This window comes from Lissotriton vulgaris, chromosome 4_1 (assembly GCF_964263255.1).
Source record: "Lissotriton vulgaris chromosome 4_1, aLisVul1.2, whole genome shotgun sequence".
Lineage (NCBI taxonomy): Eukaryota > Metazoa > Chordata > Amphibia > Caudata > Salamandridae > Lissotriton > Lissotriton vulgaris.
Window position 1 is genome coordinate 650,714,020 of NC_141691.1, and position 19,160 is coordinate 650,733,179.

Sequence of the window (19,160 nt, forward strand, 5' to 3'; positions counted from 1 at the left end):
TGGCCCACCAGGGACTCTTCACCAACATCGTCGACAACTACCCAGGCAGTGTGCATGATTCCTACATCTTCGGATAGTCCATCATCAACCAGCGCTTACACGCTGGCACCTACGGAAATGCACTGCCCGTTGGTAAGTACCAAATGAACACACTACACACCACAACTCCACAGTCATGCAATTCAGAACTCTGGGAATGCACACGTCATGAACTCACTTACAACATGCCAAACAACATGCCCACCCACCAGACACCACAGCACAACTTACAGTGGGAACCTGGGCTAGCCATGTACACAAGCCATCATTGGCATGGTACCTCAGCGACACATTTGCAGAATGTGGGGAGAGGTAGGAACCAGGTATTTGTGAAGGAGGCAAGTGACCGATGAATGAGAATGTACACAATGCCAAGTGTGGCGTGGATGATCTGGACAGACTGCAGTATGCAGACCACAGACATATCCATGTCAACATACACTGCTGGTGTATGGAATGTAGTGGACAGTGGATGCAACCATGTCACCAGAGCCATTGGGGGAGATTGCTGAAATGTAGCTTGCCACGTCCCAACCTGTAAGCGTGTGCGGAGTGGGCTGGCCCCCCATACGCCAGGAAGCATAGGGGTGTGAATAAAAAGCACGTAGCCCTCAGCCGCGGCCCGTGGGGGGAGTTGCGGTGGGGCAGACAGGGGGGGCGGGGGAGGGGCAGGGTGAGGGGTGATAAACACCGGAATATGGATGATTGCATGTAAGTAAACAATTACATGAATAAAACGAATTTCGTTCCGTGCCCTGCATCGGAAAATGCGATGCAGGGCACGCTAAGAAATTTGTTTTATTCATTTAATTGTTTACTTACCTGCAATTATCCATATTCTGGTGTTTATCACCCCCCACCCTGCCCCTCCCCGCCCCGCCTGTCTGCCCCACCGCAACTCGCTCCATGGGCCGCGGCTGGTAGCCCTGGGCGTAGTTCTCTTCCGGAATGGCCAACGTCTCTGCAAGGGCGGCGCCTATCATCCCGCCACGAGGCCGACAAAGTGAGCGGTGGTGCCTGCGATCCTGTGTGCCTGCTGCATCCCAGGCCACAGGTCCCCAGACCCGTCTTGGCCACACCTGCGCACTCAGGCCTCACTGCTAACCTGCCGACACCAGCGTGTGTCATGGAAGGCCCACCATGTGCCACTGCAAGCTCAAAGCCAAGGCCCCCAACCTTAGCAGCCTCCTTAGACCATCACAGCCTCTGCGACACAGGACAGCACTACTCCTTTCTCATTGACGTACTCCACCGGCTGACACTACAGACTAGCAGGTCACACATTTGGAACTGAGTCTTGAGTACACTATGGCAGAGAGCATTCTTCATGGCAGAGTTTATATCACTATACTCCCTTCGATCAGGTGCCACCAACTCTGTGTATAGCATTTCAACCACACGTGTCTGTGGGCCCTTGCTGTCTTCGTCCTCCGGCCTACACTGTGGTCCTGCAGGCCTCACACTAATCCAATGGAGTCCATATCAGGCAGGACACGGCATTGTCGCATGCTGCACACCCGGTCAGCTCTGGTGCCACTGCCTCCATCAGACACAAATCTGCTCCACAAGTCATTCCACAGTCGTATGTTAGAGATAAAGGAGGTGATGGCTAGACATCTGTTGACCTTCGCTGACCGCTGTCTGTATCCTACACTGCCGTCAACTAGGTCACACATTTGGAACTGAGTTTTGATTTCCTCATGATAGTGTTCATGTTACAATACGCAAGGAGAGGGGTAAGAGGAAGACGTGCTTCAGTCCGGAGGAGGAAAGTCACTCTGTGACAGAGGTGATGGGACATACCAACTGGTGCCACTAACTCTGTGCATCGCAAGCCAACTACACGTGGCTGTGCTAACTGCTGCCTCTGGCACACACTGCGTGGAGTAGATTACACAATTGGAACTGAGTCTAGCCCTCTTCATGGCAGAGTTTATGTCATTGTACAGGCCTCATCACAGAGTGCATGCCCTTTCAGCACTGGTGTCATTAGGTATGTGCCCCTCAAATCATGGGCATTCTCTGGTTGAACTTTGGTGGCGTCTGTGTTCATGGCCTGGGGGTTGTCTTCATCATCATGTAGCTGATACTTACATGGTGGTAAAGCGGAGTCTGTAGCATTAAACTTCACCATTTGCCTGTTTCTGCTTGCTTCTACCCCCTGCTTCATACTCTGGAAGGACACCTTCAACTGTCCCAAGCAACCTTCCGTGACATTCACCTTGGAAATCGACGAGGACCCGCTCAGCTCACATGGCCTTAACTCAGTGCAGCGCAACTCACTGTCTTGTGGCGGTGTACCTGTGCCGGCCGCAGCTCATCCGGGGCCATTAATTCTGAGCAGCTCAAGTCATGGACCCTTGCTGTTTGAACCTTGTACTGCTGATTGTCTGATCACTGTTGTGGTTGTTGCCAGCACCAACCATCCCGTGAGGAGTGGCTTACACTACCCAACACCAATCCAGTACATGCGTAACTGGACATTTGACCTTGGCAATAAACGGGGCGGGGTGCACATGCCCGTAGCCAGTTCCACAAACTCACTCAGTGTGCCCGTGTGGTCATTATGTATGCATGAGACCCCAGGGCCATACCACATTACATTGTGCTGTGTACAGCATGTTCAACAATGTCACCGCAGGCAGTGGGGTAGACCTGGGACATGTAGCTGTGTTGGACCAGTCTGTGAGCGTCAGTGGAGTGGACAGGCGTATGACTGTCCAGAGTAGGGGTGTTGCTATTCAACACGTGCATCTGTGTGTGGTTAAGTTTAGGCCTTCCAAAGGAAGTAACTAATGCATGTATCTCTGTTGTAGTGTCTGTGCCACCCGTCCCGCAATGGACAATGTTGCTATGTGGAATGCCCACGGAGTTCCGGCTCGGCCGAAGGGGTACATGAGGAAGGGTATGCCCGCTCAAGGTCAGGGATCACACATGCCAACTGTTGTGTGTGTCTACTAGCGCCGCATGCGCCAAATCTCCGACCGCAATCGCATGACGAGTTCAGCCAGGCAGGTGCTCTACATCTGTGTCAGCCCTGCCTTACATTGGGCCTACACACACGTGGCCGGCCACCTTCAGCGCGCATCATCACTGTATCAGAGTCAGGCTTGTGGACATGCGCAGACAGGCATGACAATGGTGTGTTGCAGTGGTGCAAGTGATGCAACCCCGCTGCGCACACTTGTGACTAGGATCATGGACAGGGAGGAGCAGCAGTGAGGATGTGTAATACACATTGATGCTGCTCATTTGCAAAAACTGTTCTCCTTGCTACCTGTTATTTGTCACAGCACAATGGAATCAAACCAAAGTGGGCTCTATGACTAATTGTTCAGTCAGATTAAATCATCATTTTGTTTTATTCACTTTAGATGCATATGTCAATTATTTTTACACACTTTTTTCATATCTTTACATCCCTGCGATCAGAAACATTATATACAATAAATAAAAAATACAATACAAAAGCATTCCAAAGCATACATTATTTTCCAATCAATCCAAGCATTCAACATTCATCCAGTCACTTTCATACTCAAGAAACAATTATTAACCATATACATAAAACATTCATCACACCATAAACAATATTTTTTGTGTATTTGTAATTTTGAACAAAATTGCAAATATTTTGAGATCTTATGGCGTATAAACTAGCAGTCAGTGTCTTCCGCGTCGTGTTGCAGAACGCATATTACTGCCCGTGAAAGGAAACAACACGAGCGTGATTGACTCTAACCCCCCTTTCATACACGGTACCCCGAGACTGCGATCAAGGATGGTGTGATCTGCCCACCCATTCAATTAAAGAACTGCTTCCACCTGACCAGGGGCCATTTGTCCCTCTTCGGATTCAGTTTTGTGACTCCTCTCCATAGAAGGAGTCATGAGGTCCTGATGAGAACTCCCAAACCATTTGGAGTTCGAAACGCATAGACCGCTAGTTTATACGCCATAAGATCTCAAAATATTCGCAATTTTTGTTCAAAACTACAAATACACAAAAAATATTGTTTACGGTGTGATGAATGTTTTATGTAAATGGTTAATAATTGTTTCATGAGTATAAAAGTGACTGGATGAATGTTGAATGCTTGGATTGATTGGAAAATAATGTATGCTTTGGAATGCTTTTGTATTGTATTTTTTATTCATTGTATATAATGTTTCTGATCGCAGGGATGTAAAGATATAAAAAAAAATGTGTAACATAATTGACATATGCATCTAAAGTGAATAAAACAAAATGATGATTTAATCTGACTGAACAACTAGTCATAGAGCCCACTTTGGTTTGATTCCATTGTGCTGTGACAAATAACAGGTAGCAAGAAGAACAGTATTGGCAGTGGTTTTGTTTATTAGCAGGTCAGTGGCTTGGCCTTACTGTTGGGAGCCCATACCCAGTAGTGTTTTGTGCTCATTTGCAAAAAGCAGTTCATGTCATACAGGAATCATTAAGTCACACATATCACACACCAATGAACCAGTGAGCCTGCCAACACATCAGGAAGTGCGTAGTCTTGACTCATGTCTCTCTGTACTGTCACAGGTGACCAGGGATATGCACTCTGGGCTTGGATGATGACACCGCTCCGAGCCCCAAACACACAGGCCCAGAGGCAGTAAAATTTGGCCCACAAACGCACCAGGGGCATCGTGGAACACATATTTGGCGTGTTGAAGTCATGTTTCAGGTGCCTGGACGTCACAGGTGGAAGGCTCCTGTACAGCCCAGACATCGTGTACAAGGTGATCGTTGCAGTGATCGTTGCATGTTGTGTGTTGCACAACATATGTGTACGCAGCAATACCCCATGGATACAAGTGCCAGATGCACTGGATGATGATGATGAAGATGAGACAGGTGGACCACACCCCACTGCAGTCACAGCAGGAATAGCCCATAGGGACACCATCATTGAGAATGTCATGTTGACGTCACATTGTGACGGTCCTTTGCAATAATGGGACAGTACGATGGATGACCACAGGCACAGCATGTGCAAATAAATGCATTCCCTGCGTGCATGTCACTCATCTGTACAGGCACTTCACTCAGACAAGGGTGGGTGTGACATGTTGTGCTAGCAATTTTGGAAATTGTTAATGGATGGTGGGTGTTTCACCTGTACAGTGAGGTTGTTTATGGTGTCACGTATTTGGACTGCCAGTTCTGTGTGTCACAGTTGGTACGGTATCCCCTCTTCGGCATTTCACATGTGTCCCAATTCATTCCATTTTGGTTGTCATTTGTGGCCTAAAAGTGTCAACAGGGCTTATTTTGAGCTCTGATATGTGCTGCCATGATGCAGGGATGCATCCTGTGACTCAAGTCCCACGATATGGGCAACATGTACATAAGGGGGAGTCACTGCCCCTACATTAGTCCATGCTTTCATTATTGTTTGGTCATGGACATGCCATGTCTGTGTGCTGAGGTGTTGATTGCCCCTCTGCAATGTGAAGAGGAGATGCGGTTTCACAGTGTGTTCCATGTTCGCTTCCGCATTGGCGCAGTTTACGTACAGTATGCATGTCAATATACATTGTGGCTGTTTGTGAGTTTATGCCTATCTGATGCGGGTCAATGGTCATTTGTTCTACGTCACAGCTGTGGAGTTGTGCTTGTAGTTTGTCATCTCACCATTTTTCTCCTCTGCTTTTGTGTAGTATTTTCCTGCATGAGGTGTGGGAAACGCAGGCCTGTCGCTGGTTATCGCTGATGTTTGTATAGCGATTGGCATCATCGCTACTATTTTCGCGTTGGTGTTTCGTGTTTTTTTTTGCATCACATTGGTTTTAACGTGTACATTTGACGTGTTATCGTGGGCCTATCGCATGGTACTGCAGTGTTGTTAATACGCCATTGTCACAGCGTTGTTTTCCCGCGATAGATTGTGATGTGCAATGTTGTGTTAAGCTAATTTAGCTATAGTTATCACATGTTCTTGAGAATATCCCCCAATATTTTTCAACTAATTAACATTTTAAGGCCTTCAAAAAAGAAATGAGAGAGAACGAGAGTGTGTGTGTGTGTGAGTGTGTGAGTGTATGTCAGTGTGAGCATTTAAAAATCCAAGTAAAATCCGACTGACACTTCACCATACCTAATTGAAAGCATGCGTACCCAACTATTTACTACAGAATACATGGTTTAGAGGCTATAACACCCTGAACACCCACCCCCAGAGCTACACCCTCGTGCATGTCAATACAAATGTCTGAGGACAATTTATCCTACAACTGTGTTTTGATTACACAACAATCCACTGGTTTTCTGAAAACCAACCTGAAGGTCAAGTTCTATTGCCTTAAGTGTTCTCCGTGGTGTAGCAAGGGCGCCATGGGGTCCAATGCAAGCAAGGAAAATGGCCCTTTCTCAGTTCATGAATGTGTGGTATCTTCAAAAATGTTTGTTATGAGGTGAATAAAAGCGAATGAAAAAATACATTTATAAATATATATTACTGTCTATAAATATGTTGCTCTCTGAACCTTATAAACAGCTGCATTCAAGGTTGATGAATTAAATATATTTAAAATATGTACTATTGTAAATCACACAGGACAATGAGGCTGCTGTTTTAAAACACAGAAACAACTATAATGGATTACACAATTTTCATGGACTGAACAATATAAATATACAATACAAGCAAATGGAAAGGAATAATTTTGGAGTTCAGAGATAAGAAACATTCTCAAGTACATATTTAGCCTTCTGCTTAGGGTAGTGAATGGTTTTAAACCTCTTATTCAGCAGCATAGTTCCTAGTGCAGGCATATTCAATGAGCTAGAAGAACATTTTAGTTTTTTTACTAGAACTCTGCTTTAGTCACAGGCAGCTGTTATGGGTATAAGGCATAGCACTATGTTGGTTGGTACTCTAATGTGGTTTCTTCAGATACTACCTGCAAATTTCCTGGCACAATATCGAACGCCTAGAAGCAAATCAAAATTCAGGTTTTTTGGTAGGGTACAGCTGTCTGATTTACAATCTGTCTTAAATCCCACTGCAGTAAAAAGCCTGGAATTCAGACCAGTGTTAAACTAATGACGAATAAGTAATTGATAAAGGCCTTGCACAATACACACAAAAACTCCCTTCGCCAAGCCTGCTAGTGGATCAAGATTTATCTTTTTTAGGCTTTTGACTGTACTCCCATTTGAGATTTGCACTGAAAAGTGAAGCCTGTACATTTGCCTCGGGCCTTCCGTGCTTCTGATGTAATGTATAGGTATAATACATTTAGCGCAATTTAAGAAACACTGGGAACATGAGAGTGTATTGGCCAATTTCGGAATTTCCATTGTCTACATCCATTGGAATGTGACCTTCTGTAAAACAGACTTAAAGAATATTGTATGATGTTTCTGAAAGCAGCTCTGATTTTTACTATGTTTCAAGATATATATATGTAGTTTGATTTATCGTCACTCCACACCTCAATTTTGTGTTGTGATTTGTAATAATCTTTTCAGTAAATGTATTTTTAAAAACGTTAATATTTGCACTCTTTTCCTGTCCCTTATGAATGTGCATTGCTCTCTCTGAGAATGGGTGGAATAATCCATTATTTATGGTAACAGATTTTCATAAGAAGTTGTCTGGGATTGGTTAGCTCGGAGGGTCTTCTCTCCTTTTTGCCAAGAACCCCATGTTTGAAATGGGTTAATTCTCCATACATTAGAAATAGAGCGAAAGTTATTCTCATCAGGAGCATGGGAAAATGGCTTCCCCTTCCTCTGATTGACTGCTAAGCCTACTTTTCATTTACAAAAACAGGAAAGAAAATACAGTAACAGAAGTAAAGGAAGTTGCCGTGATTAAATTGCATAAAACGGTAATGTAAAAATGTAGCGAATTCAAACCAAACATCCTGATATTTGGGAATATCATCTGTCCATCTGCAAACAGAGACGTAGACACTGCTCACTTATGCCAAGCTGTGCCGTTTGGGCTCATTTAGCTAACCCTGAGAAATTCAAAGGTAAAATGCACGCGCATTAACAAAAATGCTATTGTATAAATCAGAGCACTTGGCTGTGCCCTCCGTTAGTCCACAGCCCCTGAATTCAATTACGCCACACTGTTTAAGATATTTCAACAGTTATTGGAACTAGCCAGCTTAGCTACTCACTGTGTGCATTTACTAAACTAAATAGTTGCAGCTAGATTTGGACTTTTTAATTTTCTTGTGCTATTTTCAAAAGGTTAACGTGAAATGAGTGTCTCAGTTCAATTAATTCATACTTGATTAGGCAAAAGGTTTGGCTCTGCACACCTAGTCTGGCCAAGCTCTAATGAATATTGGCCTCCACAACATTTAATGTGTCATAAACTATGTCACTCTGTCTCTGTCAACGACAAGAAAGTGCAAAAGACAAAGCTTGATGTGTGGGACATTAAACCAGATATGCTTTTGATTGAAAGGCTGAATTGTAATAACCATAATAATTATTGTGTTAGTCAGGGAGTGCGGCAGACAGAGAGCCAACCCAATTTATCTTTAAATTCTGCAATGAAGAATTGCACTGCCAAATCTCCAAATGTGCATGAGTAAATAATTGAACAATACAAGCTCTTGATTTATTGTCTACACAAAATGAGAGACTTTAGCAATCAATCTTATATAATTTTTCCAAACACAGAAATACACAGCAATAAAACGGCGCCTGCTTACTGTAGCCAGCTCATCAAACTTTCCAAAGAGTTCATTCAGAAGTTTCACCAGCTCCTGAGCAGTGCACTGCGATGCCAAACTAGTGAAGCCCACAATGTCAGCGAATAAAATGCTGAAAGAGAAGCAAAGAAGCATTAGTAGCGCTGAATTTTCCACCAGGTGCCAAAATATTCGCAAAGTGCACTAATGTGATACTTGCAACAAACATACTTGATGCATTTGCCATGCAACTACGGGGTCCTTTCATGAAGGCGCCTGTTTATCTGTGCCTGCTGAGCTTAAAGTAAATTTATTTAGCTGAATATTTTTATGGGTAAATACCTTATTTTAGGGAACACAGCCGGGAAACAGAAACCTGCTCATTGTTTCTGAGCCTTACAGCCACATGCATCTTGTTCGCGCTCTCAAAATGTGTGTTTGCGAGATATTTCCCCCTAGCATGCAAACAGCATTCGCAAACAGGAAAATTGAATTGCAAATGGGTGGAACAAGAAATTCTGCGTGTTTACTGAAGTTTTGCATGCTTGCAGAGATTTATTACCATTTTGCAGAGCTTTGTGTAGCGCGACTACGCACATTCCGCCCACCCGTAGTAATTGTATCGAACAATGGTGACGTTAGTGCAGACTGTGGGAATCGGAAGAGGCATCGCATGACCGACGACACCATCTTGTGAACTACTCTCATTGGATTTTGACAGAAGATGCCTTCAAAATTATTAAAATAGTATGAACATATCTTACTGAGTGTTCCTAGCTAGTTAACACACACTCTCATTTCATTCCTTAGACTTTTCAGGTGGCCCTGCTGCTGGATTCTTCCTATGACTCCTTCTGGAGAGTTGTTTCCTTGGGGTTTTCTGAAGGCGATTAATTCTATTTTATTTCTGATCTGAATGGATTACTTGTGATCAATGCTACATTTTTCTTATTTACATTTGGTTCCGCAGCTGTAGGCAACTTAGCTGAGTTTCCAGAACTACTGTTTATGAGAAGTTCATCTCATATTTTCTCTTTTCCAAAGGAACTCTTAATGGGTTCTATTTAGAATGGGTCCTTTAGTTAGCTTACTATGTTTCCTTATGGAGCACTGTGTATTTTAATGCTGACTTTAACCAATATATTTTATTATTTCTGTAAACTTACTAAACTGAATAAAGATAATACGAGACCCTAACCATATTATAAACAAGGTTTTGAAACTTTCATCAACCTCTCAATATTGACTAATCGCCAAAACAAAATGTCTACGATATATGAATTATTTTTAAAAGAGCTCTAATTCACCTATGGTGGAAAAGGTTCGTCAGCCTCTCCGGAGCTGCAAGGATTCTCCACTGCAAGATTTGTAAAAGGGTGTCTATAAAGATTGAACCATCTTGGAAAGTCCTTGGGCTCCCGCAGCTGTAACTCGGTGGTAGGCACAAATGGCCTTTTTTTTAAAAAAAATGTGCTCTTTCTTGTTTATGAAAAGATTCAGGCAGACGAGTTGCAAAAATTGTAGATGTTGACTATATATAGTTTGGAAAACATCCTTAGATTAGTTTTACTGAGGAAAATATGGCAGCTGGCATTGTGTTTGAAAGAAAAGTTCTAAGTAAATGTTAAAATAGCAGTACTTCCAGTTTTAAAAAGTGGCTTCTGGGTACACAACGAAACACTGCTGCATGCTAAAGAAAGTAGAGACATTAGTAACACGTTTTTCCATGTGGTCGGCTATGAAAAAGATAACCCCTATGAATCAGAACTCCTCTTCTGAAAGAGAGAGGCTGCAAGAATAATGAATGGCAAGAACAACACTTTCAGTGAAAAAATGGATAGTATGCAAGTAATAATCAGGAACGGGAAAATGGTGTGTGGCTAATTTTATGTAATCAAACCCCTGCAGGAAATTCTTCCTGACAAGGATCTGGTTGTTGCTTAAGTATGGTTATCTCCCTCTAACCAATAAATCAGTTTCTTACACTGGTTTAGCAGGTCAGTGTGTGGGCCGTTTTCAGGCTGTTTGACGGCCTATTTTATGGTCTGGTGGGCTAGTTTACAGCGGCAGCCGGCACAGGTAAACACAGTGAGGTGGGGTGGGGCGGGGTAGGCGGGTTTGAAGGACTGGGTTCTTTAAGACCCAGCGGTGCCAGGGCACAACACCTGAAACCTTCGTGGGTAACCTGCTCCGGCGTACAAGTCACAGAGACACGGGACACTTCCTTCGACGTCAAAGATTCAAGGTTTATTTGCTGCAGGGAACACAGAGATCACGACAAGTACACAGCGTGCAACTTGGGGAGACTGCTTCAAATTGGTTCTGTGGATCGCTCCTTTTATACAGTTTTTACCCATAGGATTACATTGAGCACAAAAGTTTACAACCCGGTTCCCACAATTATCCCCCAGAGGGGTCGCTTTGGTCACTTTGAAACACACAAGGTCCGGAACATAAGTGCGGAAACATTTGGCGGTTCCCAACTGTAAAAACCATCTTCCCACCATTAGCAAATTCCAATCAGCAGTAAAATAGATCGAAATAGGACGAAGACAGGTGCAGAGGAAGACGGAGACAGTGGGGAGATCGGAAAGGGTGTAAAAGGGGAGGTATCGGGAAACACGAGATACAGGCATCAAAGGGACGTGCCTAATGAGATGCACGGCTGAGACAATAAGTCCGTGCGGCAAGATGAGCCTCGAGCGATGCCATCTGCCTTACAGTAGCAACCCCCTCGTACACTTTCAAAGAACATGTGTCTTCCGCAAATATCTTGGGAGTCCCAGGGTCGCGAAGCGGACAGCGTCCGTTCGCTGGCTACTTGAGGGCAAGAGACAAAATGGATGCCGTGTCTAAGATGGAACCCGTGGGTACAGATGGAAAACCCACATAACAAACGAACGGTTTAAGTTAGCACAGCGAAACTGCGCACACTCACTAAACTCGTCATTTGCGGTTCATAGATACCAGACTCGACCATATTCGTGCGAGTCGAAAACACCACTTACAATTGCCACGGAACCTCAGACGCTCCTTTTGCCCTCATGTAGGCAAGCACTAGTCGGAATCATACTCGATATTCATCAGACCATCGAGGTGTTGCTGTAGCATAGCTCTGTCCAACCGAGTCCCCTTGGTAACAGATGGTTGTCTCATACACGTTGTAGCGCAGAGGCCACATAAGGCAGGACCACACTGCACACAAAGGCAACACGTGAACAGGAACACTACCACAACTCCGATGATCATCAGAATTTTCCAACCCCAAGTCGACATCAGGCCCCAAAACCATCCAAGTAGCGTCCAATCCCCTACATCCACGTGTATGGATTCGGAGATCTTATGCAACCTCGAGATGGCTTGATAGACAGTAGGAGCATTATCTGGAATGAAAATGCAGCAGCTCGAATGGATCACCTTACATACCCCACCACGATCTGCTAAAATGACATCTAAAACCATACGGTTTTGTAACGTCATAAGTCTCTCCGCCTGAAGTTCTGTGGTGATATTACCAAGGGCACTGGCAGTAATATTAGCTGTCGATTCTACCACTCGAGTCAACTGTCTCAGGTTCCTACTATTAACCATAGGTCCCCAAAACGGGAGGAAACCCTTGAAAAAGTCTCCTGCCTCTTGACCGGCAGTATCCTCTTCGCTAATTACGCCTCGTACAACTCTAGTCTTGTGATAATCGGCATCTACAGTGAACGTCGGAGGCAACAGATTTGCAATAAAACATGAGCCCATGAAGTCAGCGGGCAACCATGTGTATGCACGATCATAGCAGATAAAGTATGTACCCTTGGCAGCCAGAAACACAGGGGACGAGAACATTGGCAGAATGTAATTTTCAGTGCAAGCACTTGCTCCAAGTCGGGCTTGCGATCTTCGGCCACGACCCATAAGACAAAAATTACCAGTGTGGGGTACGACCCATATCGGAGGCGAGCTTTTAAGCTGCTTTTCGCTAGTGAACACACTATATTCACCTCTACTTAGGACCTTATAGGCCTGTACCTCTTCTTCGGGAATAAGCGAAGGATCATAGATCTCACTATCTAAGTCCTCTATGGCTATCGATAAAGGTTTCTGATACGAGGTAGGACCAGAGTAGGGGGAACGTGGTTCTCGAATGGGGTGGAAACCCAGTGCGCTTCGAAACATTGTTTGAAATGCTTGAGCTGACCCTTGGGAACTATACGGTAACACCAGATATGGAATTCCCTTATCCGTAGTATGTGGCATCAACCCACACACCCAACAATTAGTAGTGTTAACCACTAACTGATGCTGATGGAGGAGCTGAATAAAGGAATTGTTGCGGAATTCTACACGTCTAGCCTGCTCGTGTTCCGGTAACATGTGAAAGGAATGGGGAGAAGCAGTAGAGGTAAGATTAGGGTAAGAAGTAGGAGTAGGTGTAGCAGGTAAGAAATAGGACATCGTGTAATACACCCCACCCGCCAATAATGCAGAAGCAGTCAAAAACAATACAAACAGTTGGAATATGAAACATTTGGTACGACTGAGTTGCTGCAGCTTGAATCTGTGGACTTGAGCTCCCTCCAAATCATTCAGCTTCGAGAATGCCATTCCCTACGACCGTCCGCAACGTTTCTTGACGCACTCCGTTCTGTGCAGCAATAGTCAATCCCCAGGAGTTCCTAGGAACCGACGGCCTTTAACCTAGCGTCAAGACCTACTGTCCAGAAGGAAGTACGCGCGCGGCCCTACGGCCTTCAATACACAATATGTATATACAAGCACAAAGTCTCTCAGCTGTGGAAGTAAAAAGATACAAGGGAGGAAACTCAATATCTATATGTACACAAATAATTACAGGGATACGAATATTCAAAACTGATCACGGGAAACGAGGATAATGCAGTTGTCAGTTTCAGCAAAGCAAGAAAAAATTTTTATTTGTCCTTAGTGCGAGATCGCAGAGAATATCTGTGTTTCCCGGGACGTGTCTGCTCGTCGAACAAAGGATCCGTTGAAGAGACAGCGTCCTGCTGATCAGTTGATTGTTCTGGTCTTGAGTCTTTTGCTAACAATTTTTCAACAGTGGCTTTCTGCTGCGCTGAGGATTCTCCAACAGGCTGTGCGTCGCTGAAAGGCACAAACGCCGGCAATGTTTCTGTTTCTGTTGACGCAATGCCTTTCCTTACCCACGGGTCTGCCGGCAAAGGGATAGGGACTCGCTTGGTGTGCGTAGCGTGCACCCAATTTTTGCGCCCCTCGAGACGAACGGCAGTCCTCGTGGCCAGGAGCACCTGGTAAGGTCCGGTAAATCTTGGGTCCAGATTATTCTTGCGTGAAAAGTTGCGTGTTACCACCCAGTCTCCGGGCTGGAGCTGGTGGCCTGGACCCTCTGTCTGCGTCGGCAATGCGTCGTAAACCTGTTGGTGAATTAACCTTAGTTTAGCAGTCAAGTCATGTAAATAGTCAATCAGCATTGGATACTCAAGATCAGAGAATATTCCTGGCCTAGGAACCCCCCACACATTCGCAGGACGGCCGAACACTATCTCATAGGGACTAAGCCCTACTCGGGAGTGTACAGTCGCCCTAGTTGACAGTAATGCTAAGGGTAAAGCGTCAGGCCACGAAAGACCAGTCGTAGCCTGAATCTTTGCTAACTTTAGTTTAAGGGTGCCGTTATACCCCTCAACTAATCCAGCTGACTGGGGATGATTGGCGCTATGGAATTTCTGATTAATTCCAAGGCCCTTACACACACTCTTCATCACACGTCCAACAAACTCACTTCCGTTATCTGACCACACGACTCTAGGCATTCCATACCGAGGAAAATACTCCTTCAGTAGGATTTTCGCAGTAGACAAAGCAGTATTGTCTTTGAGGGGATAGGCCTCGATCCATCGGGAGAATGCGCAAACCACTACTAAAACGTATTTCAGGTTATTGCATCGCTCCATATGGATGAAGTCCAATTGAATCACCTCAAAGGGATACGAAGGAGGAGCAAAACTGCCAGGGGGAGTTGGGGTTCCTTTGCCAGGATTGTACATTATGCACACCATGCAATTCTTCACCAAACGTTCAGCACATTTCGTAATACCGTCATTCTTCCACACAGCAACCAGCAACTTGCAAATACCTTTCGCGCTAATATGTGCTAACCCATGTGCCATTGTCACAACAGCCAGCACATACGCATCAGGCAACATCCATCTTTTCTGATCCGACAAATCAATCCAACAACCATTCGCATCCAACTTTCCCGTACTTTCTTTCCACTTCGCCTTTTCAGTCTCGGTGGCCTCATTCTGAATTGCTTTCACACTCTCGATAGTATCTTCACACATACTCGATTCTGCAGGCCACCTAACCGAACTCGTCACATACATTCGAGTGCTAAGGTTCCGGGCAGTCTCCTTAGCAGTCTCATCTGCAAACGCATTACCACGACCAACATCATCCGTCACTTTACGATGCGCACTACACTTAACAATCGCAACTTGTGTAGGCAAAGTCAATGCATCCAAAAGATCGTTCACAAGCTGGCCATGCTGTATCTTCGTACCGTGCGACGTCAAGAAACCACGCTCTCGCCACAATCGTCCAAAACTATGCGCTACACCGAAAGCGTATTGACTATCAGTGTACACATTCACACGTTTCCCCTTCGCCAACACACATGCTCTAGTAAGAGCGATCAGCTCTGCAGCTTGGGCAGAATTCTGATTCAACCTTGCAGTCTCAACAACAGTGTTCAACGTTACAACAGCATAAGCAGTAGTCACATCGCCATTCGGCAACTTAAAACATGACCCATCCACATACAGAGTGCCATCCGGATCTTCCAATGGGGTGTTTTTAAGGTCCACTCGACCTTTCGTTTCTTCTTCAGTCCTCAAGTAGCAGTCATGTTCTGCTACTTCATCTGACTCTGCACTAATTGGTAACAAAGTTGCCGGATTTAGGACATTACAACGTTTTATCTGAATATGGCTTGCCAAGAGCGTTAATTCGTACCCAGACAACCTCGCACTCGTCAAGTGCTGAGTTTTCGTTCGATTCAAAAGAGTATCGACTGCATGCGGAACCATCACCGTAAGCATATTATCCATGACCAATCCTGCTGATTGTCGGATGGAGACCGCAGCTGCCGCAGTTGCTCTCAAACAACTCGGCAATGCTCTAGCTACTGGGTCTAAGGTCGAGGAAAAATATGCACATGGACGCTGCTTACCACCAAAAGGTTGCGTTAGAACACTCAAAGCACAACCTTCCCTCTCGTGAACATATAGCGTGAACGGCTTACCGTAGTCAGGGGTACCTAACACAGGAGCCGAACACAATGAATCACGTAGTTCAGAAAAACTTCTCTGACATTCTTCCGTCCATGGTAAAGGAGTTGAAACATCCTTACACGTAAGAGCCACCAATGGTTTCGCTAGCAATGAAAAATTTGGAATCCATTGCCTGCAGTACGACGTGATACCTAGAAAGGCACGCACATCTCTTTGGGTTTTCGGCACAGCCATTCGCGCAATCGCTGCAATTCTCTCTGGGGTCAATCTCCTTCCCTCCTTTGACAATAAGTGACCTAGATAGGTTACTTCTTGACAACAATATTGGAGTTTAGAAGGTGACACCTTGTGATTTAATTCACAGAGATGTTGCAGCAACGACACCGTAGCAATTTTGCAAATGTCCTGAGTATCAGCAGCCACCAATAAGTCGTCGACGTATTGGATTAAAGCCGCACCGACCGGCAACCTAAACGCATCCAGTTGACCCTTCAAGGCTTGGCTGTAAATAGATGGACTTTCACAGTAGCCCTGAGGAGCGCGTTTGAACCGGAAGCTACGTCCACCGAGAGAGAAACCGAAAAGGTCCCTGCTCTCTTCGGCAATCGGGATGCTGAAAAACGCATTTTTCAAATCAATCACCGAAAACCACGATGCAGTAGCTGGAATCAGAGTCAGTAGCGCCGTGATGTCAGGCACAACAGGAAATTGAGGAACCACAATTTTATTTACCTCCCGTAAATCGATAACAAAGCGATAAACAGGCGGTTTTGTAGGATCTGTACGTTTAAGAATGGGTAGTACAGGGCTATTGCACACGTTTCCCCGAGTCTCTTCAATAACATCTTTCTCGATCAAATCATAGATGATCGCTAACAAAGCTCGTTCACCATCGAGGGAGATACGATATTGGGGAATACGTGGCAGCCGCACATTAGATTTCAACTGAACAACATAAGGAGAGATATCAAGCAGGCCCACATCATTGGGACCTGTTGCCCACAAAGACGCAGGAAGAGAACTCAATTCCGGTGGGAGCTTATCGAGGGACAAATACATGGGAGAGACAACCCTCTCTCCTAACGTAAGCTTTACACCCGCAGGAGAACAATACAAAGTTGCGTACAAACGTTTAAGCAAATCCAGGCCCAAAAGATTTTCGCCACAACCCGTGGTTAAAATCAACGGAGCTTCTAGCTCACGTGGCCCAATTTGAAGGGGCAAAGGGCGAGAAACTGGATTGCTAACAGGGGCGCCAGAGAATCCAACGGAAACATTTGTTAAGCCAGACAAAGGTGCGCCAGGGAGTTTCGAATGCATGATAGAACTTTTCGCTGCACCAGTGTCCAACAGAAAAGGCTCAACGACGCCCGATGTAGCAACTGCGACGTAAGGCCCTCTCTGATCAACCGGAACTGATACCACCCCCTCTCCTTGTCTATGGCTGTCCTAGTAATTACTGTCGTCAGTTCCCTGATCGACGTAATAATCGTCCACATTGTACTGCGCAGATCGTCCTTGCGATGATCCACGTTGATCAAAACAGTTATTAGAATTTGACGAGTTGTCAAAGCGATCGTTCTGAGCACCACGACCTCTACCACGCGATGCGTGCTGTGAACCACCACGGCCTCCTTTAGACGAGTTGCCACTATTACGTTCATTTAAAGCAGGACAATTGAATTTAATGTGTCCTTCCTGTCTACAATAAGCACATTGATTGTACCCCAACGAGGACCTTTGGAAGGAGGAATCATTACGGGTTTGGGATCTGTTCGACTGTGGCTGTGATCTATTCTGTTGGGGCGCATTCTGATTAGAACGCGGCGGATACGCTTGTTGCAACAATACTTTAGTTTTCAGCTCTTTCGTCTTTTTGTCAGCACGGTCATTCTCCTCTTTCTCCCTATTCTCATAATATTGTGCCGTAGCCAATATCTGAGCTGAGGTAGAAAACGGCCCATGCACTCTCTGAATTCTTTAATTTATTGCTCAAATCGGGCAACAAATTTGACACAAATTTATCCACAAACAACCTTTGTCCACCCTCAGTACCCATATCCTGTCCACTGTGGTCAATGAATGCTTCTTCAAACCTCGTAAAGAAGTCGGAAACACTCTCGTCTTTCTTTTGTTTGCAAGCGGACAGTTTGTCCCAGTTTACCCTCATAGCTGGCATAAGAGTTTTCATTAACGTTATTATTCGCTGAGGAAGAGCAGTAATCAATTGGTCGGGTTTAGCAGCAGCCACTTGTCCAGCATCTGCCGCTGTAATGGCAGCCCAATCACCGCGTAATTCATTTGCGTGATCTTGGTGACGAATCTTAGCCCATACCGGTTGCGGTACAACATTGCCAAACAACATGTCGATATCGGCAAGATTCATTACCGTAGCATCTACGAGCTGCGATAATTCCTTATAATACCCAGTAGGATTTTTTCGAGGATCGGGCAAAGATTGCTTCACCTGTAACACTTCCGAACGTTTCCATGGGAGATGTATCCACACTCTCTGGAAATGCGCCGCTGTCGCAGGATTAGCATTAGGATCAGCCGGTACCCAAACCGGCGGAACTTCACGCATAGGATACTGACCAGACTCGTCTGGTTGGTGTTCAATATCCTCAACAAACAATGCATGAGGTATGGGAGCGGGACGAAGAGATAGCAACCGCTCAATAGCACGTCGAACATTAGTATCTACTATCAGTCCAGTTGCGAACTGAAGCCGAAGTTCAGACAGGGCGGTCAGCACCTCGTCAGGCGCATCGGCCGCTATCTGATCATGTAGAAACTTGCACATTTCGTCAAACACATATCTCTGAGTTGGTATGTTGAATTGACTAAACGTTTCGAGGACAACACGGGGTGGATTTCTAAGAGGGTTTACCATCCAACCCATTGCCATATTATATAGCGCAACGCGTTCTCTGTTTCCAGGAAGCTGACTACGTCGCTGAGGACCATCGGAACCAGCAGACCCATGAACAGGTCCGAGCGACTGAAAGAAGCTAGCCGCAAGGGGAGAATTGCGACTACGAGTAGAGGGAGAAGAATAAGACACAGGGCTAACAAGAGAAGGAGTAGAAACAGTAGCAACGACAGGAGTTAACAAAACAGGAGCAGTAGCAGGAGCAGGAGTATGTGGAAGCGGAGGAGCAGTAGGAA

The 19,160-nt window shown here is 45.2% G+C and overlaps 1 protein-coding gene across 2 annotated transcripts in view; it reads right to left on the minus strand.

Moving 5' to 3' along the window:
• Positions 1-19,160, minus strand: part of ADCY1 (adenylate cyclase 1) — a 1,293,742-nt gene that overhangs the window by 695,782 nt on the left and 578,800 nt on the right. For both annotated transcript variants that reach the window (XM_086966836.1, XM_086966835.1), the window contains exon 4: positions 8,731-8,842. In XM_086966836.1, coding sequence (XP_086822962.1) covers positions 8,731-8,842 — 112 coding nt within the window. The remainder of the gene's footprint in view (positions 1-8,730; positions 8,843-19,160) is intronic.